The sequence below is a fragment of the Aspergillus neoniger genome (assembly GCF_003184625.1).
Source record: "Aspergillus neoniger CBS 115656 unplaced genomic scaffold BO87scaffold_14, whole genome shotgun sequence".
Taxonomy (NCBI): domain Eukaryota; kingdom Fungi; phylum Ascomycota; class Eurotiomycetes; order Eurotiales; family Aspergillaceae; genus Aspergillus; species Aspergillus neoniger.
The window spans coordinates 422953-438485 of record NW_020291142.1 but is presented as its reverse complement, the minus strand read 5'-3'; the positions used below and the strand labels follow the sequence as shown (position 1 = coordinate 438485).

Genomic DNA, 15533 nt, shown 5'->3' with positions numbered 1-15533 from the left:
CAACTACATTTGAGGTTGCCTTTGCTCTTCAATTTGCTTTATATCTCGTCAAACATAGATTGATACGAACGCCTCAGTTCGAGGCACGTACCAGTTTGGCTACTGGCTGAGTAGCGGTCTAAACAGGCTGTATGAACAGGAAAACTACAGACGTCTTAAAAGTTAGTAAGTCAAGTAATACGCAAAAATGCTTTTCTTCAATCAATGGATGGCACAAGAGACATATACATCGAGCGAGTCATGGTGAAGTTGGACTGAACATCGATAAGATTGCAGGGTCGGGATCCACGGGACCGCCAGCCACCCGAGGCACCAACATTCCCTGACTGAGGCATTAAGGGTCTCATCAGATGACAGGACTGAATCTAGATCACCAGCGGGACCCCAAGTGGCTTCAAGGCAACGTATGCTCTGCAAGCTGAAACCACAACAGCCAGCGAGCGAGCAAACGATCAGTCGCACTACAGGGGTCTTTTCAATCCAACTATACAAGTCAGCATGCTAACTTGCATAGCACAATTGCTCCATAAGCGAACAATCCCACCACATCCCCGGATCCCCCGGAATCCATACAGCTCACCATTTCCCTCTATAGTCTAGTCCATTACACTGCGCTTTCTCGAAAGGTCGATGACCAAATCCGCGTTCACAAAACCCCTAATACCAAGAGACAATTACGCACATGAAACGCTCTTCGTCAGAAATACCGAAGCCAAGGCACAACTCCGACGATCCTTCTCCCGTTCAGTCCGGGCCGATATACCCGACCAGTGTAGTACAACATTTCAAGACAGTCACAAGCTCAAGAATACATTTGGATTAAAATTCAATGGTCTAGTGCTGCCTGTGAGCCAAACTAAAAAAATATCCAGTGAGATACACTCCATCATGAGCAGAGCAGAGCAGGCAGAACCCAAATTCCAGTCAATCATGTGGTGGCAAGCCGGTCAAAGCCACAACCGCAAAAAGAGAGCGAATCGGGATGAGAGCCAGTTTTCCAACCCAACGGACGAACCAGGATGTTTCCAAGATTCGGAGTTCACGGATAAGTTCTATTTCGGTGGTGGCAGTACCATTCCCTACTCCTACTACAGTGTACTTATTGCAGTACACTGTTGAGTGTGGTGAACAGTTCCTGTGAAATGGAACAGCCAAGCCGCGCCACGCCACAGCCACAAGTTTACTAACAAGAATAAGAACAAGATACATGCAAGAAAAAACCTCAACCACATCATAAGCAAATAAGCCAAGCCCACGAATAATATGCAGAAGCAAACAAAAAACAAGCGAAAAGCAAACGTCATCACAGGCAACACCATTCCCACTGCCCCATTCTGGCCTGGTCTCATTAGAGTATAGTATTCTAGTCTAACTCTCCAGGTTCAAACCTGACCAAGGCCCTGATGGAATCGCATCGCGTGGACCCCCGTTCCCCCCCAAGAAATGAACCCTATGTCCTCATAGTGGAGCCACGATGCCGTGTTCCGTCGAATTACCGATGATGGATGGCTTGACCATAATCCACTTTTGCAATTTGCGATGAGATATTATTCGTCGGTGCCTTGGTGGATTTTCATTGCCACGGTGGCTAGGCACTGATGGTGCTATTCTTATCCGTTGAGAACAGTGGAATCGTACTCTATTGTTATTGCCCTGGTGATCCTTATTTGAGCCTCTGGGGTTATAAATACTTTGCTTTTCCTGCTCTATCTTACTTATATATTTTCTCTACTTATCATTCATATCTATATCTACTACTTTCTCCATACATCGGAGTTTTATCTATCTACATATTATCTACCACTACTACCAAACCTAATCTACTACACCACCACAACCCAACCAATACAAAACCACCAAACAAAAACAACCAAAATGAAATACGCCCTCACCTCCCTCCTCCTCACCACCGCCCTCCTGGCAACCCCCTCCCTCACCACCCCCGCACCAGACGTGGTCAGCGACGCCATCGGGATCGCCCAAACCGCCGTATCCGGGGGCGAATCCCTAGCAACCAACATCGCCAACGACGCGACCTCCATCGCCTCTGACGTCGCGACCGGCGGCGCAGCGGCATACTCCTCCCTAACCTCCGCCGGCGGGGAAGTAGCCTCTAACGCCGAATCCTGGGGCACGTCGGTGGCGTCGGATGCGCGGTCCGATGCGTCCGCGGCGGCATCGGATATCAGATCCAAGGCGTCGGATGTAGCGTCGGAGATTACGTCGAGGTGGGAGAGCGCGACGACGTTGACGGGGTCGAATGGGCAGCCGACGAGTACGGAGACGATGAGTGGGAAGACGACGCTGACTGCTAGTACGGCGAGTGCGACGGGGAGTGCGGCTAGTACTACTGCTAGTGGATCGAGTGCTAGTGCGACGAGTTCGACGAGTGAGGGGGCGGGTGTGGCTATGGCGACGCCGGGAGTTGGGTTGGGGATGGGGGTTGTGGGTGTTGCGGGTGTTTTGGGGGTTATGGCTGCTTTGTAAGAGAGGGGATTTGATGATGGATGGTTGATGATTGACACCAATGTATATGATGTTTTGATTTGGATTATAACATATCAAGTTGTTTCATTCTTGTCTATTAGTATTGGTATATGTAAACTGTATAATTAGTAGGAAGCACTAGTTTGCGCCTCATCTCTCTTCTCTGCTGTCTCTGACTCCGGCTTCTCCTCTTCTACCCCGTCCACTGTCATCTTCGGCCCTGTGTACCACTTGCGTGCGAACAGGAAGTAATATGCCATGCAGGCGACCCACACGAACCCGTTAATGACGATGGTGTAGTTCATATCGGATGCTATAACATATCCAGTTAGCACAATTCCCCACAGAATGACCATATTCCTATGAATCTGGAAAAAAAAGGATTAACATACGACTCGGATTCGGCCCCGTCGTGGGAAACATCGACAACATCAACCCAAAAGCCAACCACAGCACCGCAATAATCGCAATCGGACGGCTCATAAATCCCGTATAGAACTCCCCCGGCGTGAAGCGCTCGTTGCCCCAGATTAAGCGGCAGAGGATAGGCGTCGCCCACGCAACGTAGTTACTGGCCACGAAGAGCGAGAAGAGTGCGTTCGCTGCGACGGAGTTGATGAGACAGAGCAGACCGAAAACGATGCTGACGGCAACGAGGCCGCAGATTGCGCGCACGGGCTGGTAGCGGATGCGACGACTGACATGGCGGAAGTAGTTCGAGAAGGGGAGAGCACCATCGCGGGAGAAGGCCCAGGCTTGGCGAGAGGCAGCGGTGATCTGTTATTTGTTGAATTAGTATTGTAAATTGGTTTGGATTGTAGATGTGAATGTGGAAAAAGGGATGGGTGGGCATACCAGGCTCAGGCCGATTAGGAATTGGATTACGATTAACACGGCCATAAATCCGAGCGCGCCCTTTTTTCCAAGTGCGTCGTAGTAGATTTGGGCCATGGGCTGGCCGAAGACGGAGTTGATTGTTGCGTTGACGTCCGGGTTCATTACCGAGGCTATAATGCTGATGACTAGGAATCCAAATACGCATGCGCATCCGGAGGACCAGATGATTCCGAGGGGAACTGCTTTGGCGGCGTGGAGGGCTTCCTCGCTCATGTGCACGCAAGAGTCGAAGAATCCGATCGACCAGATTGGCGCGAGGAAGGCGAGGATGAAGTTCCACCCTGTTGGCCATGTACTCTCGTTGTCCACGTGCCCAAAGACCCAAGTGCCTGCGTTGAGAGACTCCCCGCGAGTCACTTTGCCGACGGGCAGAGCGATGACTGTAGCGATGATGATGGCAATGTTGATGAAGATGCAGAATGTCTGGATGCGCGGCATGATCGGCCCGGAGAAGACGCTGACGACGGCGTGGACTAGGATGAGACCGACATAGACGCCGTAGATGGTGCCATTGGAGGCGGAATAACTGCCATCGCGGGTGATGGAGACGCAGGCGAGGATCATGAGCGCGAGAGTGTCTGGCAATTAGCAGCTATTCCATCTTAGGGGTCAGTGAGAGCTCACAATCCACAGAGCAGATTCCGCCGATCAGGCCCAGTGTGTTGCTGTAGCCAACCAGAAAGCTCAACACATTTTTATATTTCTTTGCAGCAAAGTAGTGCGTCCACCAGTATAGACCACCAGCTGTGGGCATACCCGATGCCATATCGGCCTATATCGTTATCTTAGCATGACTTGGCATGGACTAGGGGCGAAGAACCACATACCAGAGCCAATCCAACGAAGAAGATCAAGATACTTGCGGTAAACCAGCCCTGCATGATATTAGCTCGTGTCACGCGAGCTGTAACCCCAAATGCAGATACCCACCCAGATCATCCCTGCAGGCCCGGCGGGTAAGGAAAACGAAAGTGTAGATGCGATGGATGGCACTAGACCCATGATACTGAATGCGACGGCGAATATTTGCACGGTGGAATACTGGCGACGGAGTTCCTGTTTGTAGCCCATTTTGGCTGGTATCAGTTAGCATGGGCGTCCCTTACCCTCGTCCATGAGCAGCCGGTCGCAAACTCACCTAGTAGTTGCGAATCTCCGGGATCCGACAGTCCAACTTCCTCCGCGCCAGAGTTGGCCGAGACGGCCGTAGGAGATGCCTTTGCGGCCATTGTCTCGAGATAGGGACGCGCAGACGAGGAAAAGTGAGGTCAAGTTGGATACGAGACGCAACAAGGTTGTCAAAGGAGGCCAAAGGATCAAAAGAGACTGAAGTCGAGGCCAGTCACGGGGGAAGAAAGCAGCAGTTATAGGGATCGGATTGAGTTTGCCAAGCAACGGAGCAAACCTTCTCGATCTTCGACTTCTTCAGTTCGGATCAGTTTGGCTGTCAAGGTCCGTGACACAGACAATCCTGTTGCAAGGAGTGTCAGAAAGAAGAAAGGGAGACGTCCTCCGGGTTGGCGTCAGGACATCCCTGGAACTGCTGGCCATTTTCCTGTGTTCGTGTGCTGGGGTTGCAGGGCGGTCTTCCACGGACCTCTTGTTGCATCTCCTCACTCCGGCTCCCCCCCCCAACATGGGGGGAAGTCGTGGGTCGCCGATCATCGGGATGGCAAGATTGGATTGTGTGCCACTGGGTCTCTGCAAGGCATGGAAATGAGAATGGGCAACGCAAAGGAGTAAGATCGGCTGGCGGGAACCTGATTGACAGTCTGGTAAGCTTGCTGTCATCCCAAAATATCCTCAGATTATCCTTTTCCATCCATCATTCAAAAAGTATGAGTTTAACCTTCTTCTTTGTCTGCTTACCTGCAGCAAATAATGATGATCGATGAGCTGAGCAGTGCTATAGACTGCGCTGGAGTCCGCGCAAAGGAAATCCCGCAGAAGGAAAGGAAAGGGGATCCACCGCCCGGCCAGGAGGTGAGACCAATGGCCATCCCGTATTCCCTGTTCCCTGGAAATGGCTGCTGCTGCACTAAACAGCCACGGCCACTCTAGAACTTCGCTTGTCACTGGCTCGATCGCTGCGCCCGCAGATTGAGTGTCTGCAACTTGCGTCGGATGTATTCTCCTCCATGTGCTAGTTTGATGCTAGTGAAGCGTGCTAACGGCAGAACACGGAAGACTTAATCTGCCACGCACGATATCGGCTCTAGTTTAGTATAGTGTAAGGATAGTGTAGGATTAGTTGTGGTCTGCACGTAATAATACCTAATGTTAGCGAAGGCAAAAGCCGGTCGGAGATGACCCGCGCCCACTTGCTTGGGTCAGAGACTCAATCTTCAGTCATCAGTGCGCGCTTCTACATCTCCACTCGGAGGACGCCGCTGAACCATAAACTAAAACTTAGTTCGTCTGTCTACCAAACTAACTGCTGCGGAACTCTCCCTCCAACTCCTGATAAGTCCACCGAAATTCTGCCTGGTCGTTTGACTTGTTTCAAGCACCATGACGTTCCGTCCAGTGCCGATCGAAGGCTACTAACTATACATCTGTACAAAACACTTTATGATGACTAGGCGTAGAACTAACTTCCAACATAAGACAAAGTAAGAATGAATATCATAATATTGGGATAGATCAACTGCTGCGCTAAGATAAAGTCACCGGAAAAGCAAGTTCCAGATGATGCAAAGCTCCCTGATCGAGATGCAAACTCCATGTCGCCAAACAAGACCCTATTGCAGTCGCTGCTGTTCACATCATTATTACAGGGTATCTATGTGCCACTTTTATCGTACAGTCTATAATACATGAGAAGGGAAGTCGCGGGGTCTTGCCGCCGCCCGTCACATCCTTTTAACGTCCCTCAAGGACCTTGAGAACCAGCTCGTAGGTCCCGATGGTGATCGCGGCCGACGGCACCGTGCGGAGAAGGTGTGCCGTCAATCCTCCATACAGCGCGATCACTCCCTCTTCCTTCAGGATCAACCGCGCGCACTGGAGGATGCTTGTATACTTCTGGCGGCCGTCCGCCATCGGAGCCTGTCGAAGTCGAGTACGGATAACCTGCAAATGTCAGAATATGCTGATGTCGGAGGATTTTCGACGCGTTAACTCACCTCATGAGGATACGCGATCAAACAAGCAAACAGCTTCGACAATCCCGACGCTCCACTCAGAGCAAGGCCCTGCACAAACTTGTTCGAATCCGAGTTCTTATCCAGATTGACCTCCTTAGAGATGAGTCCCTTAATCCGCTCGTACATGGCAAGATGCAGTGTGGTTTCGATTGTGCCCAGGTAGCTGGCCGTCAGACCTCGGTAGAGACCCTTAGGTCCTTCTTGTTGCAGAATCTGCTTGGTGCAATCCAGACTGTTCTTGTACCGGCGAGCACCGGCCTTATCCAACTGAAGACGAGTTTTTACCACCCAGATGGGGTTGGTGGCCGAGCCAGTGGCGATACCAGCGCATGCTGCGGACATGGCATGTACCAGAGTTGTATCCTTGTCGCAGCCCAAGATCTCCGGCAGCAGGCGTTTGCAGTTGCCATATGTGTAGAACTTCACCGCACTGGCCGGAACAACACCCGTCAAGCTGGGTCCAAGACCCTTGAACATACCCCGCCAGCCTTCGACCCGATGGATAGAGAAAAGAATGCCGAACGTCTCCCGGAAATGGCGGATAGAAGTCTTGACGAACGACTGACGGACGTGCGCGTGTGTGGGGATCGACCGGTTCGCGCCTGACGTCTGGTAATAGTCGGTTTGTAAACTGAAATCGCAAAATATGTTAGCATGGAAATCAGCGTTATTTCCTGCGTTGGGGATGAAGGCTTATCCTACCGCGTGCGGAGAACGTCAAGAGGACTCGTAACAATAGCAGTAACCATTCCACCGGTACTATCTCAGATTATCAGTATTGAGCTTCTCAACCATAGCATCGAAAAAACTCACGCGCCAGCAATCAAATGGTTCCATGATCCCAAGCTAGACACGCTGGCCTTCTCTTCGATTGCCTCCGTCGGCAGTGACGGCGGGAGCGGATCTCCAGACGCGCCTCCCGACTGGTGAGCAACAGGCTGCATCTTGCCGGAGGTTAATGAAACAATAAGATATCTTCCAATCTGCTCAGCGGCACTTGAGTAACGGAAGACTCCAGGGGCCAGAGGAGAGATCGGAGAGTGCAGAAGAGATTAGCCTGGCCTGGGCAAAATCAGGAAAGTTTTTTTTGCAGGAATAAAATACCGAGCGGCGAATCCCAGGCGGTCTGGCCTTCCCCGTCCAATCATGTGACCTGCCATCGAGGTCCATGGATATCCACTCTGTGACCCATGTGTGACATAGGTGGTTACCTTTGTAGGTGGAAAGCTTACAAGCATCTTTGTATTCATATTAGAAGTTCTGATATACTGTCCATATTTGGGGTATACGAGAGTAACCCCCAAATCGATGGATTGGCAACTCGCGCGTCAGGAAATGCTGCTTACTCCGGAGCTGTCGGGGGAGGATCTGTCCCCGAATGCCTTAGTCAGGCGGCCCCACCCCGCGACGGCCCCACTGGCTTCCCCATTCAGGTCAGCTTCCAGGGCCTCAGGAACCAAGGGGAGAATGTAACGCTGTACGGAGTAGAGAGTTGCGGCCTTTCTGACTTTCACGAACTCATGGAGAGTAGTTGGGACAACGAGGTACACCAAGTCTGGAGGACATACATTGTTGGTGACCATATTTTCCTACTGGACTACGGGGAAGTAACAGTATATGGCGTCAATAGAAAGGTACTGTTACTGCTCAAACTTGCAGAACAGGGGGGAACTCGTGGTTATTAGAAGTACCTAGCCAATTATGTTTGGCCAATTTTGCTTGAATACGTACGAGAAAAGATGTGCACGAGGAGTAAGAAACGACCAGTATTACCCGATTAGATTCATTGTCATTGATAATTAGTGGGATTAGTAGTATGAGATACGATACATTTGTGAAATATCCCTAAGTAGTTTAACCCTTAGACTTGCTGGTAGAATGCATATTGACAAATGGAATGAAAGAAGGTCGAGCAGCGACAGCTAGACAGCATTTCACGATTCAACAATCTGTCCACCCATAAGCTGGATGCACCAGCTTCATGACAGTCAAGATATGTTCATAGCTCAGCTTAGTTCCCTGATAGCGAGCGAGGGTCCTGGCAGATTTCACCAACTTTTTGATCTGTCTTCCATTCAGTTCGCGACCCGCTAGGTCACGAAGTTCATACTTTGAGAATAATTCCGTCTCCGTCTCTCCGAGTAAGCATTTCCAGATATGGCGTCGGGACTCATCATCAAGTTCCGGATAATGGATGTGGACATCGATACGACTTTCAAAAGCAGGGTCTATGGTCTCAACGCCATTACTAGCCAGGATCAATACTCCCTAGTGGGAGTTGTGTTAGGACTATTTTTGAGCATTGTATTGGGTACATACCTCGTAGTTTTCCAGCAGTGTTAATAGTACATACGATAGCTCGTTGTTCTGGAGATAGCTGGGGTTGCGTTCTTGTATAAAAATATCTGCATTGTCTATAAGCAGCACAGCACCCCATTTGTCAACCATACGAAGGGCAAATTGCAGACTCTCTTCAGCTTGCACAGCAGTCGTTCCCAGCGCTCTCGCGCTCAGAGCGTAAAGCGGCACTTTCATCACTTCGGCGACACATTCGGCCGTAAGGGTCTTGCCAACACCTGGAGGGCCGTGGAGGAGCATGGTGACACTGCGGCCTTTCCCTTGAGGTACATTGTCAAAGAATTCAGATTTAGCTGACTGAGAACTGGTGAATGCAAGAACTAGGTCCTTCAGATCTTCGTTTATGCCATCCGGCAGGACCAAAGAGGTAAAGGGTCGCGGGTTCCAGATAATATCCGACACGCCCATGACAAAGAACTCCATCCATTTTCTGTCATCGAGAGAGTAGCCGCGCAAAATTGGAGTTGCGATAAGAAATTGTTCATCAGCCAGTGACTCGGATATGTCTTCTAATTCCCTTGAGAACTTGTCTGAATGGAACGCGAGATACGTTTCCGTGTCAATCATAACCCGACTGCTTATGTTATGACCAACCTCTCGGCCCATATACGTTACCAGACCTAATCCATTGTATAGTTTATAGTGACAACCTTTGTGCTGATACCAGCGCTGTCCACGAAGGATCAGGTTCTTGCGCAGTGCGTGCTTGTCGTTATGGTACTCGAAAGGGATCACTGGCAACATCATAATAGACGTGGTGCCTTCAAAGGCTGGGATGGAGAGGTTGTACTTCCTGTACCCAAATACGTGGCCATTATAATCAATGTAGATTGCATAGATTTTGAATTCTTTCGAATCTGAAGTGTATTCGCCACCTTCAAGCCGAAAGGCGCGCTCGCAGCCGTTCACGATGCTTAAAATTATATGACCTGGCTCGAAGATGGTCCAGAGCATGTTGAAAGTGATCACGTTATAGAGGACAAGGTCGTCCTTGCGAGTGATGACATCGTTGAGTTCTGTTGACAGGACTTCGTAGAGTGAGTCCACATGGGCCTTAGCTTCTGCTTCGGATTCCTTGCCTCGAGCTTCAGCAAATATTTCCATCTGTGGATAAATGGTTCGAAGGGCTTGCTGAATTCTACGCCCTCGTGTGACATGGAAATGCCAGGGTAGCCATCCATGACCATTGCCAAGACCCGTTTGAGGTGAACACTTTGCACAACTATCGAGCTGAACTCAAGCCCCCCATTATCGCATTTCACCTTCCGCACGAGGAACGCGTGCTGAAGGGACACGGGTGTCTGCTCTGGCTCCACGGTACTGATCTGGGGTTCTTTAGTCAATGGATTGTTTTCGTTATCATCAGGATTCATATGATAGAAGTTGAGAGTCATGGAGACAGAGCCAGCTGGAGAAAATTGCACACTTTTGCTGTCATCCGCTGGTACGGTCATTAGCTCAAGCCTAACTCTTCCTGCCCAGATGAGAAGTCTTATCTGTTGCTTGGGAGGATCTGGACATGCGCAGCGTATGCACTGGTGTGTAATACTCACAGATAGTATCTTGCTTATGTATACCTATCACCGTTTGATCTGGATCAAAGAGACGGGATGGAAAAGGAGGGAGACGTAGAGGTGGCGGTCTTCTACCTTTGCTGACTCTGTTCATTCTTCTCATAGGCATCGTGCGTAATGATGAACGTGGTGATTGAGGGGGAGGAGGAGAAGTTTCGCTGAGTGGCCTGCAAGTAAAGTAAGGTAGTGAGCCAGACAGTCGATAAAAAGATAGCTGCGGGTTTTGTAGCCGATTGAGCACAAACACGGAGCCACAATTGCTGGGTAGAACCTGAACTAGCCTATGACTAATTAATTATCAACTCTATTAAGAGTTGCATAATGTCATACTCTGAACCATAATTGAGCACCTCTTGATCTCAAGTCAGAGGAACAAGGAATTTCCCTAACTGTTCAACCAAAATATACAGAGGGTCAAGTAAAATACCCACTTATCATCATTCACTACACCACCTAGCTGTGGTTCCAAAGTGTGGGAGGAGCCAACGAAGGAGACTGAAGTATCACAGGTAAGAAAAACAGGCTAGAGTCAAACATGCCCAGGATGAGACTGCCTTGACATCAAATTCTACTAGACAGTTACCTGAATGTGGCTCTTTCTGAAAGCTCGAGAGTGGTCCCCATGCAATAATTGATCACTTTCGTGACGTGAAATGTTCTCCTTGTCCACCTTCGTCTGACAGCTTAGAGCAAGATCTTATATCATATGAAAATATAGTAGTCGGATCTTTCAACGATTAGCTACGGCCCATATGATGCGCTTCCTGACCATTGGATGGCTCGAGATAAACTACAAGGCTAACTAGTTTAGTTAAAGGAGATGCCGATAGTATTGTACAATCTTTACCTGGTGGAATCTGAGGCGTGTATCGTCTATGACACGCCGAACATTTACACGTCACACAGCTAGTTCTATCCTAGCCACATGCTCTCCTGCTCACTTTCGTCTCCCCTGATACTGCGCCACCATTCACTTTGTCGTATGAGTTCACCATCTTCACCACCCAAAAGCGCCCAATATTTCTTCAAAAACCACACCTTTCCCTCCCAACTACGGACATCCCACGGCGTACCTGTCGATACATACCCAGTGGAGACTTGCCGATCCCTCTTCCCAATGCCAGCACCTCCCCAGCATACTAAGCCAGAAAGCATATCGTCGAAGAACTCATCCTCATCTATATCGTGCTGGCGAGTGATGAGGTTTCTCCGTAGCGTTCGGAAAGGTAGAATGTCTATGATCGGATGGTGCTCGATAATGATTTGTTCTTGAGATGGCCTCAGATCTGGCTTTAAAGTCTTGAATGTTTCTTGTACAGTGCGGATCAAATTGCTCCTGGCTGTATCGTCTACCACCACTGCGCCGGGCCGAAAGAATGGCGAGGGAGATTGGTCAGCACATAAACCTTCCTCCGTAATGCCTAAATGCCTAACAAGATCAAGAATTGCAGCGATGGTGCAAACTCTATCAATCCGGAGGCTATTGATATATGGATCGGCTGTAGTTGTATTGGCGCCGAACCTGAATACCCTGACTTCATTACGGCCGAGAAGGTCTGGACCGTCTGTCTGTATTCGGAAATGCGGACTGGTACAGCCGCAGTCAATGGCGGTTGTCCAGTACAGCTCCAGGCTATCACTGGGCTTATCGCGAACGAGAAGAGAAGGATCCACACATGATGGAGGATCCCAGGCACTTATTGTTGAGGGAGATTCATCAGAATATAGATAGGGTGTTGTGGTGGAGTCTGATGTGTATAATGTCGGTGGACTCCCATCTGAGATTGTGATAAGTTGCTGGCAATTACTAAGGGTTGCCACAGATGTACACGGAACCGATACATCCGAAGCATCATAGAGTGGAAGGGTCTTTGGAACGATAGTACTTGAAGCGATGGGTAGGCCAGGCGCTGTGATCGCCCCACTTGGTTGTATGCCCGAAGCCGGTGTGCTTTCAATGGCTGAGGTCTGTCCCGCAGACTCTGCCAGCGCTTCGAGACGACCTAAGCGCTCACGTAGCTTTTCTCCTAAACGGGGACGTAATCAGTAATCTTGCGAGCTAATCTCCGATGTGGTGACTCCTGATGAGACCCGCACTTACGGTATCTGCGTTGGGCTTGAATGTTCTGTTGCCGCCTCTTCTCCGGGTCACGGCGCACAGGTTTTCGCTTTTTCTCCCCCACACTTTCGCTATGTTGGATTGCTCGCGTTTGAGGTGGCATTATTAACAGCCCCAACAGTGAGACTAACTACTGAGAGAAACACTAGGATTGAGAAAGTAAGCCAAGCAGAGCGTTAGGAACTTCCCAGATGGAGGCAAGAGATGTACGAGTGCATGGCTGATGTCAGCCACTGGCAACTGTGCGCTAGGCTATTTCGGGATTGGTCCGTCGGCCGAGCCTATATTGACACCTCAGGCCTCTAAGCGGTTTCATAGCATGCCATTTCTTACATTCATTCTGATGACTCTTTCTGTCCCACAACGTACCACAAAAGCACCATAGAAGATGCGATGTCATGATCCGGCAATTGGGATCCTTGACAGCTATAACGTACTACATTCGAGGATTCAAGTTTCCATTGCAAACAAATTACAAATCATTGCAAATTGCCTCTTGCCTTCATTGATCGCTAGATAAACAATTTTCCTCAACTCTGCGAGACGATGAAGAATTTCCCACCATCGTGCCGACTTGCCGCAATAAGTTAGGTCTTGGACTTTGACTTGGCCTTAGCGAGCATCTCTCCGTAGTTATGATGCTCGTACAAAGGCTCTTCGCTTTTACGTGACAATGGCTGTGGGAGAGTATGGGGGTCTATCTTTCCGCCCTGAAACATGACCACAATATCCGAGCCACCAAACTCAAAATGTGAGATTTCATCACCTTTGTTGATGGTGGCACCTGGCTTGAGGTCGTCCCGGACTACCACAGACGAGACTTGTGCCATACCGATCGGTAAAACAGCAACCGTACCTATCTTGTCGTTCTCTATGATGATGATCCCTCGTGCTTGCAGGAACTGGTATCCTTCTTTATCCGTCGCCTCCGCTCCCCGATAAACAGGCCCCGAGGAGTATATAGGACGCATAGGGCGTTTTGGCATCAACGACCGACTATCAGGCTGATATTCAACATCTAAATAGGCCGCGCCATCAATCGTGTCGATGACTTTGATAGTACCTCCCACCGGCGCGTGCTGGCGATGATAGTCAAATGAGTTCAGAAAAGAATGCAACCAGATCCCGCCCTTGAAAGACTCGCCGTAGTCGGACTTGTATGGCCCAAGGAGATCACCTATATGCCATGGTAGACCTTTCAGCTCGACCATCGACTCGTCAGTGATATCCCAGTAACCGGAGAAGGTTGAATCTGCAGGGAAAATGACAATGTTGTCGTCACCTTCGCCATCAATGGGCCGTGCGCCGTCCTTGAGATGACGACAGAAGAACTGATTGAAATTAGTCCATTTCCCCCCTTCGGTTTTGGATTCATCTGCCTCGAATACATGGAAGCTTGGAGCATTCCAGAATGAAGTGAGTGAAGCTTCGTTCAGTGACTCTGGTCGATCCATGTGGCTTCCAACTTCCTTGGCAAACTTCACCATCCATTGGGAGAGCTCGGACAGATCCTGCCCCACAGATTCAGGCCTAATCGCAGTTTGACAATCCTTGAGCGGGACTTGGTCGAACACGAAATAGAAGATGCACAAGATATAGTAGATGTCTCTACCCTTTGCTGACTCGGTGGGTATCCAACCATCGACCATCCAGGTTGCAAAGTTTAGAAATCCTTTAGCCGAGGTGAGCCCGTAGCTTTCCATCTCAACGATCCTGAACTGAAGCGCAGATTGGATAGCTTGCTCGAGGGCCTCCATTCCAGAAGCATAAGGAAACGATTTGTCGAGTAATTGGAGAAGTTCGTTAACGATGGGTGCGTAACGCTTCTTGGAACTCGAAGCACTGGACACAGTGCCGGTTGAGCGACTAGGCAAGTTGATGATTCCGAACATGATGACTGAAACGCTGATAATGACTGATAAGAGGGAGCAAGACGAGAGTATCTGTGTTGTCAGGTCGCACTTGTGCTAAAATATAAACCCATCCCTTAAGGATTAGACATAGCAGAGGACAAGCCACAATGACGTGACGGTGAGATGCGCAAAGTCATTATTGAAACTGGCACGACCTCTGATAATCATTCAGTGGCTTGTAATGCAGCATATTGATGTGTGCACAAGGCCTGGACCCTTGCGTGGTACTCTTAGAAAGTCCAGCCTCTCGCATACTTGATGTCGGACATTTGATCCGGTCAAAGTATAGCGCAGTCAAGATGAAACCCTGAGTGTTAAAAGGGCTGTGACTGCAGCGCCTGTATGTAAACCCGAACTGACATCAACTTTGCAATGTGGCGTTCCCCTCTGCTGCTCTGATACAGTCTGTGATACAAAAGGGCCTGCTCTCTGGTCATCTGTAACACTCTGTTTACATGATGCCGGAGAGCAAAGGTCTTCTAGATGGTAGAGGGATCACGTCGTATAGTACAGGACGTGGCCATATAACCATGTCATGTTACACCTAACTACCCTCGCCATCCATGAAGGTGGCCAATTGCCTTTTACTTCTGTTCTAAGAGACTCAACATACTATACGCTCAATCTCTGGAACATTAGCACACTATTGATATAGTAGTGATACTACTCGGTCGATGTGGACAATAACTTTATATTCATTTGCGAGACTGGTTAGTGTACCCTTGAGTAATGGAATGATTTCTCACATTCAGATTTCGCCTCTTACATAATTCTTGATCATTATTCATGTAAAGTAGATACAGCCACGAACAATCACATAGAGTGAATAATATAGTGACTTTCGAGTACGAAGTTGTTAAAGAGAGCATTGAGGAACAGGAGAGCACGTGACGTGAAATGGAGCACAGCTGGTCACCTGATTTAAAGGCAGCTTCATGTGAACAACTCAATTCCTCCTGTAACCCACCACTTTATGATTTCATCGTACCTAATATTTTTCGTCATTCGATCATCAGATTACGGCAAAGTCCCGATTGTC

General features: G+C 49.2%; 5 protein-coding genes across 5 annotated transcripts; 1 reads left to right on the top strand and 4 right to left on the bottom strand.

The window, feature by feature from the left end:
• The first annotated feature begins 1542 nt into the window (after positions 1-1542).
• On the top strand, positions 1543-2549 carry BO87DRAFT_44141 (putative GPI anchored protein). The gene has a single exon (XM_025628003.1). It carries the CDS (start codon positions 1876-1878, stop codon positions 2485-2487), a length of 612 nt encoding a protein of 203 aa, XP_025480306.1. The 5' UTR covers positions 1543-1875; the 3' UTR covers positions 2488-2549.
• A 63-nt stretch (positions 2550-2612) lies between these two features.
• BO87DRAFT_396560 (putative GABA permease (Uga4)) lies at positions 2613-4613 on the bottom strand (the record flags this gene model as incomplete). Its single annotated transcript, XM_025625252.1, has 7 exons — positions 2613-2800; positions 2880-3264; positions 3343-3962; positions 4009-4156; positions 4212-4259; positions 4315-4460; positions 4523-4613. The coding sequence occupies 7 exons, from the start codon at positions 4611-4613 to the stop codon at positions 2613-2615; spliced, it is 1626 nt and encodes a 541-aa protein (XP_025480305.1).
• A 1408-nt stretch (positions 4614-6021) lies between these two features.
• On the bottom strand, positions 6022-7671 carry BO87DRAFT_376166 (putative mitochondrial carrier protein (Rim2)). Its single transcript, XM_025623226.1, has 4 exons — positions 7344-7671; positions 7233-7289; positions 6510-7161; positions 6022-6456 (listed from the first exon to the last, which is right to left on the bottom strand). The coding sequence occupies exons 1-4, from the start codon at positions 7472-7474 to the stop codon at positions 6247-6249; spliced, it is 1050 nt and encodes a 349-aa protein (XP_025480304.1). The 5' UTR covers positions 7475-7671; the 3' UTR covers positions 6022-6246.
• An 800-nt stretch (positions 7672-8471) lies between these two features.
• BO87DRAFT_435348 (ATP-binding protein) lies at positions 8472-10571 on the bottom strand (the record flags this gene model as incomplete). The annotated part of the gene is made up of 5 exons (XM_025627759.1): positions 8472-8798; positions 8850-9508; positions 9539-9992; positions 10031-10401; positions 10442-10571. 5 exons carry the CDS (start codon positions 10569-10571, stop codon positions 8472-8474), a joined length of 1941 nt encoding a protein of 646 aa, XP_025480303.1.
• Positions 10572-11374: 803 nt separating this feature from the next.
• On the bottom strand, positions 11375-14473 carry BO87DRAFT_396557 (uncharacterized protein; the record flags this gene model as incomplete). Its single annotated transcript, XM_025625251.1, has 5 exons — positions 11375-12489; positions 12564-12711; positions 12792-12814; positions 12915-13007; positions 13249-14473. 5 exons carry the CDS (start codon positions 14471-14473, stop codon positions 11375-11377), a joined length of 2604 nt encoding a protein of 867 aa, XP_025480302.1.
• Between the last annotated feature and the right edge of the window lie 1060 nt (positions 14474-15533).

Coding starts and splice junctions, on each gene's coding strand:
- BO87DRAFT_376166 (XM_025623226.1), bottom strand. CDS start 7,474: ATGCAGCCTGTTGCTCACCAGTCGGGAGGCGCGTCTGGAGATCCGCTC. Junction 7,290..7,343: donor AACCATTTGATTGCTGGCGC/GTGAGTTTTTTC, acceptor AATCTGAGATAG/TACCGGTGGAATGGTTACTG. Junction 7,162..7,232: donor CTTGACGTTCTCCGCACGCG/GTAGGATAAGCC, acceptor TTGCGATTTCAG/TTTACAAACCGACTATTACC.
- BO87DRAFT_44141 (XM_025628003.1), top strand. CDS start 1,876: ATGAAATACGCCCTCACCTCCCTCCTCCTCACCACCGCCCTCCTGGCA.